General features: G+C 50.8%; 1 protein-coding gene across 1 annotated transcript in view; it reads left to right on the top strand.

Annotated features, from left to right (window-relative positions):
* Positions 1–7,493, top strand: part of Rnaseh1 (ribonuclease H1) — an 8,136-nt gene extending 643 nt beyond the window's left edge. Inside the window, exons 2-8 of the mRNA XM_013028880.1 lie at positions 652–767; positions 1,319–1,477; positions 3,350–3,449; positions 4,485–4,539; positions 5,339–5,423; positions 5,873–5,997; positions 7,114–7,493. Of these exons, the coding sequence (XP_012884334.1) occupies positions 652–767; positions 1,319–1,477; positions 3,350–3,449; positions 4,485–4,539; positions 5,339–5,423; positions 5,873–5,997; positions 7,114–7,200 (727 nt within the window). The 3' untranslated portion in view covers positions 7,201–7,493. The remainder of the gene's footprint in view (positions 1–651; positions 768–1,318; positions 1,478–3,349; positions 3,450–4,484; positions 4,540–5,338; positions 5,424–5,872; positions 5,998–7,113) is intronic.

Here is a 7,493-nt window from a genome sequence, read left to right as displayed (position 1 = left end):
CAGGCTCGCCCCCGCCCCGCCCCGCCCCCTCCGCTGGCGCCCGGCGAGTCTGCGCACGCGCGGTTTGTGCGCGGCCGGGGTCTTCCTTCGAGCCTTCGTGACCGTGGAAGGGCCCCCGCCGTGACACGCAGTCTCTACCGGCCGGGATGTTCAGGTTTTCCGTGTCAGCCAAGTTGCAGCGGGAGCTCGAGATACCTGTCATTGTCCGCCCCGCGTGTTGACATGCAGACATTCTCAGAAGCCCGGATCCACGGACGTGGGGTGGGGGTGCTCGCGGTTGGTTACTGCGGTCTCGAAGCTCACCGGGCAGAGAACTGGCGGGAGCAGGCCTTGAGGCCCTCAGCGCGGGGCAGCCACTGTTGAGGAGAAGCCTCTCATGCTGACCCTTCTGCTGCCATCAAATGATGAATACTTACACTTTGTTCACTGACTACATTTGGAGGCGCTTTGAGTTTGAGGAAAGCCTCCATGTACTGGCTGCGCATGTGTAGCAGGAAACAGCTAACATAAAGCTAGAATGAAGCCGACCTTTTACCTCAAGGAATGGAAGCCTATCCCTTGTAACATTGTTCTAAAGCTAAGACAATTTCAGTTTGTTAACCTGTTTAAAAAGGGATAGAGAGAGGAGAAATGATGGGCACACTTTTCCAGGAACGAGTGTCGTGAACAAGTGGACCGATTTCCTGCTGCCAGATTTAAGAAATTTGCCACAGAAGATGAAGCCTGGGCCTTTGTCAGAAACTCTGCAAGCCCTGGTGGTTCAGAAGGTACTCTCCTGTCATCTCTGTGGATCTTAACCCATTCCAAGCCTTTTCTGCCCCAGATGTCATCGTCAGCGGACGTTGGTGTGACCCCATCCCTTTTCCTGAGTTAAGGGTAGTCAGTAGCAGTGGTAGAAACACTAAGGCTCAGATCTGTTTTGTGTTTAGAAGTGCCAGAGTTCTCAGTAGAGCCTAATTTCCTTCACTCTTCTTTGTAGTACTGGCTTTGAACTTAGTCTCATGCTTTTTTAGGCAGATGCTCTACTGCTGAACCACATTCCCGGCCTGTTTTTGCCTTGATTATTTTTGTGGTATGTTCCTGTTTCCTGCCTGGGCACATGCCTAGAACATGACCCTTCTATATTTTGCTTCCTGCTGCAGCTGATTTCACACTGTATCCCTCTACCCCTTTTTTTGTGCTGGTACTGGGGCTTGAACTTGGGGCCTTATGCTCTTGTTTACCTTTTTCTGCACACAGAACTTAACAGAACTCTTGGCTCTCAATTGAGCATTTCATGTTGTTTCTGGCTCATGATTAGACTCTTACTTTTTTTTAGACCAGAAAAATACACGTGAACATGAGCCACAGGTGGAGGCCAGCAAGCGACTTCGGGAACCTCTGGATGAAGATGAAAGTGTAGAGCCATGTGCAAAGCATAAAAGACAGAGCTCAGAAGTGACACCTGTCATTAGCAAAGACACATTTTCTTATATGGGTATGTCGTGAGCCTTAAAATTTTAATATGACATTATGAAAATGTCAATAGAAGTATTATTACGAATTTTCAAATGGGAGTAATTTGAGCTGTTCTTTGTCCTCATTCTTTTCTGTAATGGTTATTTAGATAACCCTAATATCACTTTTATAGTTGATAAAGTAGTACAGAATTACTAACTTGTCTGATGTTCTTTGGAAATTGAATGTGTATGTATATGTAGATGTTTCACAAGCGAAAAGTACTGTATCTTTTTTTTTAATTTACTAGTTGCTTTGGTGGGGAGCAGTCATGGGGCTTGAACTCAGAGCCTTGAGCTCTCTCTCAGCATTTTCTTTGCTTGTTCATGAGGCTTGAACTCAGGGCTTGAGCACCATCCCTGAGCTCTTTTGCTCAAGGCTAGTGATATACTACTTTGAGCCAAACCTCCACTTCTGGTTTTTGAGTGGTTAATTGGAGATAAGAGTTTCATAGGAAGCCGGGTGCTGGTGGCTCACGCCTGTAATCCTAGCTACTCAGGATGCTGAGATCTGGATCATGGTTCAAAGCCAGTCCAGGCAGGAAAGTCCTTGAAACTCTTATCTCCAATAAACCACCAGAAAACCGGAAGTGGAGCTCAAGTGGCAGAGCACTAGCCTTGAGCTGAAAAGCAGAGTGACAGCGCCCAGGCCCAGAGTTCAAGTCCCATGACCAACCAAAACAAAAAGAGTGGCATGGGGACTTTTCAGCTCCAGCTGGCTTTGGACTGTGACCCTCAGATCTCTCAATCTCCTGAGTAGCTAGATTATAGGCATGAGCCACCAGCACCTGGCGTCCTTAGCTTTTTTGATCAAGACTGGCACATACCTCTTGAACCATAATCCACTTCTGGCTTTCCAATTCCGGACATGACCCATCTGTGTCCAGCTTTCTGCCCTCCTTTTTATTTTGTGCTGGCTATTCTGCTTCCTTTATGCCTGGACTGGGATCCACCTGTAGTTTGGATAACATGCATGTGCCACCATGCCCAGCTTCTCTGCTGTGATGGAATCTCGAGAACTTTTCTGGACTGGCCTGAGACCATGATCCTCAGACCCAGCCTCCTGTGCAGTGGGAATTACAGGTGTGAATCATCATGCCCAGATGTCTTGGGGAGGAGGGGACTTACCAGCAGGGATGGAAGGAACCGTGGCTTAATGGAGTGATGAGCTGTTCCCAGTGCGCTGACCACCACGTGCAGCACACGGCCCCTCACTGAGCGCCCCGCTGTAGTGCAGCCCTTCCCCTTCATCATAGGGTCCTGCTGAGCCTCTGTCCAGCTCACCACTGTCCTCTGGACAACGCTGCATGCACGTGTGGCCTTGCCTGCACTTCTGCCCTTAAGGTAGTGTCTGGCCTCTCGGGCCTGCGAGCAGCCCTTTTCCACCTTGCCTGGGGTGGCCTTGGCGTGCTAATTAGTGCATCTGTTGGAGAGAAGGAAGTGCAGGAGCCACATGGCAGCAGAGCAACTGTGCTGGAAAAATGAGAGCAGTGTTTGTCAGAGGACCGGCCCTGGGTGGGAGTCATCATGATGACACTGCTTTCTCTGGAAGGGCAGTGTGCTGAGAGCCAAGGCCCCACACAGAGGGGCAGCATCGCGGTCCACTGACTCCTGGTGTGGAATGTAGCGGTATTTCTTGCCGTTGAGTTCTCTTGCTTTGCACAGTGACCAGCCTGGCAGTGGACAGCAGAAAGGGCTTGTGTCCTGTGTCAAATTCCACATGCTTTCCTGTCAGAGTGGCCCTCTCTCTGCAGCTATGGTGTAGAATTGCTCACAGCCTTAGCAGGGGGCTAGGGTGGTGAGCGCGGGTTCTAGCGTGGCCTATCCAGCATCTCTCATTGCTCTTCGCCCAGGAGATTATGTCGTTGTCTACACTGATGGCTGTTGTTCCAGTAATGGGCGCAGGAGAGCGCGGGCAGGAATTGGCGTTTACTGGGGACCCGGCCATCCTTTGTAAGTAAGCAAAGCTGAATTATTGAGGCATCAAGTTTAACCAAGTCACACTCTGTAACACTTGTGAGAAGATGAGGTGGAATCTGCCCACTGGTTGATGATTTGGGAATCTGAAAGGTAACGAGCCTTGGCATGGGCAGTGGGAGAGCAGCCTGACGTGGGTAGCACTAAACTGCTTTTTCCTCCAGTGTCAGGTGCTCAACCCCAGCATTGGTCCCTGACCCTAACCCCTAGGAGTCTCCTTCCCACTGATGAGTCTTTTTTTTTTTTTTGGTCAGTCGTGGGGCTTGAACTCTGGGCCTGGGCGCTGTCCCTCTGCTCTTCAGCTCAAGGCGAGTGCTCTACTGCTTGAGCCACAGCGCCACTTCTGGTTTTCTAGTGGTTTATTGGAGATAAGAGCCTCATGGACTTTCCTGCCCAGGCTGGCTTTGAACTGTGATCCTCAGATCTCAGCCTCCTGAGATGGACATGAGCCACTGGCACCCGGCTCCACTGACGAGTCTTTATACCAGATGGCCTCACTGCCTCCAGCTCAGGACTCACATTCACTGGGAGCCGACTCTAGCGGGGTGGCAAGTTCAAAGCCAGCCTGGGGTATATAGTTGTGCCTCATAAAAAGAAAACTTGACCTCTGCCTTCTAGTGTAGTGTTCTTCCTGTCTCAGAATATGGTGTTTAACAAAGTCTTAGTGTTCTTGGTTGGACTTTAAACCGCTATGTGTTTACATAGCTTTTATGTTTATAATAAAAAGCATACATGAGTAGTTGTCACCTATTGAGTAGAATCACTTTGGAATCTACCTTTTCCTTTTGTTTTCTTTTGCCAGTCCTGGGCTTGAACTCTGGGCCAGGTGCTGTCCCTTAGCTCTTCAGCTCAAGGCTAGTGCTCTACCACTTGAGCCACAGCACCACTTCTGGCTTTTTCTGCTTATGTAGTGCTGAGGAATCGAACCCAGGGTCTCATGAATATAAGGCAAGCACTCTACCATTGAGCCACCTTCCCAACCCCCCCTTGTTTTATACTGTTTTCAAACAGAAATGTTGGCATTCGACTTCCTGGACGACAGACAAACCAAAGAGCAGAGATCCATGTAAGTTTCTGGTACTGTGGGTGGCACACTCAACATGACCATGTGTGGCCACAGCTACAGCTGTGTGGTTAGCATCCTTAGTGTTCTTTGAGTAAGCATAGAACCTTTATATTCTCTTATCTTTGTATCTGTGTAGAGGACATACTCAAGTCCAAAGACATGTTGGCATTAGTAACAAAACTAGGAATTTTCTTTTTTTGGGTCCGGTTGTGGGTTCTGAACTCTGGGCCTGGGCGCTATCCCTCAGCTTTTCAGCTCAAGGCTAGCGCTCTACCACTTGAGCCACAGTGCCACTTCTGGCTTTTTTCTTCTTGTTTATATGGTGCTGAGGAATCGAACCCAGGGCCTCAGGCATGCAAGGCAAGTGCTCTACCATTGAGCCACCTTCCCAGCCTGAGTGAGGAATTTTCTAAAAAGGTTGTGTAAACTGAGCGTGGGCAGGTGCTGATTGAGTACATGCTTAGCCTAGAGTCATCATTGTGGTTCCAGGGAAAGGAGAGATGTTCTTTTTTTTTTTGGGGGGGGGGATCCGGTCATGAGGCCTGAACTCTGGGCCTGGGCGCTGTCCCTCAGCTCTTCAGCTCAAGGCTAGCGCTCTACCACTTGAGCCACAGTGCCACTTCCGGCTTTTTTCTTTTTTGCTTATGTTATGCTGAGGAATCGAACCCAGGGCTTCATGCATGCAAGGCAAGTGTTCTACCACTGAGCCACCTTCCCAGCCCAGGAGAGCTGCTTTGGGTGGGAGGTCAGTCAGTCCCAGCTGGGTAACAAGTTCTCACGGTAAACTTGTATTTCCAAGGCGGCCTGCAAAGCCATCGAGCAAGCCAAAGCCCAGAACATCAGCAGATTGGCTCTGTATACGGACAGCATGTTCACCATAAATGGTGAGCCTTCCGGCTTCTCTGGCCGTTTCTGGTTACTGGGAGAAACAGGCTGTCTCCCTGTGGCAGGGTTGTGTTGGAGGAGGGACAGGAGAGGCTGAGCAGCACTGAGTCCCACCCAGCCCTGCTGTCACAGGCACGTGGCTGGGCTGTGGTGGTACCTGGAACTGTGTGTGCGTTTCTTGGGTCAGATCACGGGAACTGGCATTTTTGGGGATGTGTGCCTAGAAGTTTGTGGGATGGTTAAGAAGCCAGGGAAGAGTCTCTGGCTGGGAGCTGTGGGTTGACACTGTTAAAGCAAGGGAAGAAACAGGCATTACGGGCATGTGCCAAGTCCTCAGCAAGTAAGGCCAGTTGGAGACGTTCAGTCCAGACTGGTAGCTCAGCAGAGGAGCACTGCCAGGGAAGAGGCTTCAGGGCCTCAGTGGATGCAGTGAGCACCGCTCTCCCAGGGATAACGAACTGGGTTCAAGGCTGGAAGAAGAACGGGTGGAGGACAAGTGCGGGCAAGGACGTGATCAACAAGGAGGACTTCGTGGCTCTGGAGCAGCTCACCCGGGACATGGACATCCAGTGGGTGAGTGTGCGTGGGTGTGGACGTCCAGTGGGTGAGTGTGCATGGGTGTGGAGTCCAGTGGGTGGGTGTGCTGTGGGTGTGGACGTCCAGTGGGTGAGTGCGCTCTTGTCCTGGATGTCCAGTGGGCAGGTGCACCATGCATGTGGAAATCCAGTGGGTGGGTGCACTGTGGGTGTGGATGTCCAGTGGGTGGGCATGCTGTGGGTGTGGACGTCCAGTGGGTGGGCACGCTGTGGGTATGGACGTCCATTGGGTGGGCATGCTGTGGGTGTGGATGTCCAGTGGGTGGGCATGCTGTGGGTGTGGACATCCAGTGGGCGGGTTCCCTGTGGGTGTGAATGTCCAGTGAGTGGATGTGCCGTGGATGTGCATATGTGGATGTCCAGTGCCTGTGTGGACATCCAGTGGGTACATCATGTGCTGTGCTGCGGAGGTACAGTGTGTGCATGTGTCTGCTTGCTAGGCCAATAAGTTCAAACCTCAGTAGCATTGGGGTCCTACCTACTCAGGAGGCTGATGCAGGAGGATTGAAGCCAGTCTGGGCAACATAGCAAGACCCAGTCTTTAAAAGAACAGACCAGACGCTAGTGGCACATTGGTAATCCTTGCAGTTTGGAAGGCTGAGATTAGGTTGATATTCGTTCAAGGCCAGCCTGGGCAGGATTACTTCTCAATAGTTGGGTACTATGGCACACACCTGTCATCCCAGCTGCAAGGGAGATTGAGATTGGGAGGATTGAGGTTCTGGGCCAGCATGGCAGAAAAGTCTGCAGGACTCCATTTTAACAGAAAGAAGCTGGGTCTGTTGATGCATGCAAGCTCTCCCAGGTACAGACTGTGTGTCTGCTGTCCTTTGTTGCTTATATAAAAGTGAGGAATACAAGGAAAATGTTTTATCTGTTTTTTTTTTTTTTTTTGGTCCGGTTGTGTGGCCTGAGCTCTGTCCCTCAGCCCTTCAGCTCAAGGCTAGTGCTCTACCACTTGAGCCACAGCACCACTTCCGGCTTTTTTCTTTTTGCTTATGTGGTGCTGAGGAATTGAACCCAGGGCCTCAGGCATGCAAGGCAAGCACTCTACCACTGAGCCAACTTCCCAGCCCCTGTTTTATCTTAACAGATGCACGTTCCTGGTCATTCGGGATTTGTGGGTAATGAGGAAGCTGACCGATTGGCAAGAGAAGGAGCAAAGCAGTGTGCAGACTGAGCTCTGGGAGCCTGGGCCAGTGCTGCTCCTTCCGCTTGCTGGCCTTCACCGAGCCTACCAGTGCCGCCATGAGCAGCACACAGGGCGCTCCCGCTGTGGGCGTGGTACGGTGTGACCGGACGCAGGATGACAGACATGATATGTGACCTGGTGTGACACATGTGGCAGTTCCCTGAGACTTCAGCTTTACAAAGACTGGACTTGATGCTCTTCTGGTTTATCTGTTGCTATCTGGCCCCAAATAGTTGGGCTTAGGTTTTACTAAGGAATCAATAAAACGTGGTTTAAAAGAT

The sequence above is a fragment of the Dipodomys ordii genome, unplaced genomic scaffold, assembly GCF_000151885.1.
Source record: "Dipodomys ordii isolate 6190 unplaced genomic scaffold, Dord_2.0 Scaffold115, whole genome shotgun sequence".
In the NCBI taxonomy this organism is placed as follows: Eukaryota; Metazoa; Chordata; class Mammalia; order Rodentia; family Heteromyidae; genus Dipodomys; species Dipodomys ordii.
Note: the sequence above shows the minus strand (reverse complement) of the source record. Positions and strands in the feature narration are given on the sequence as shown.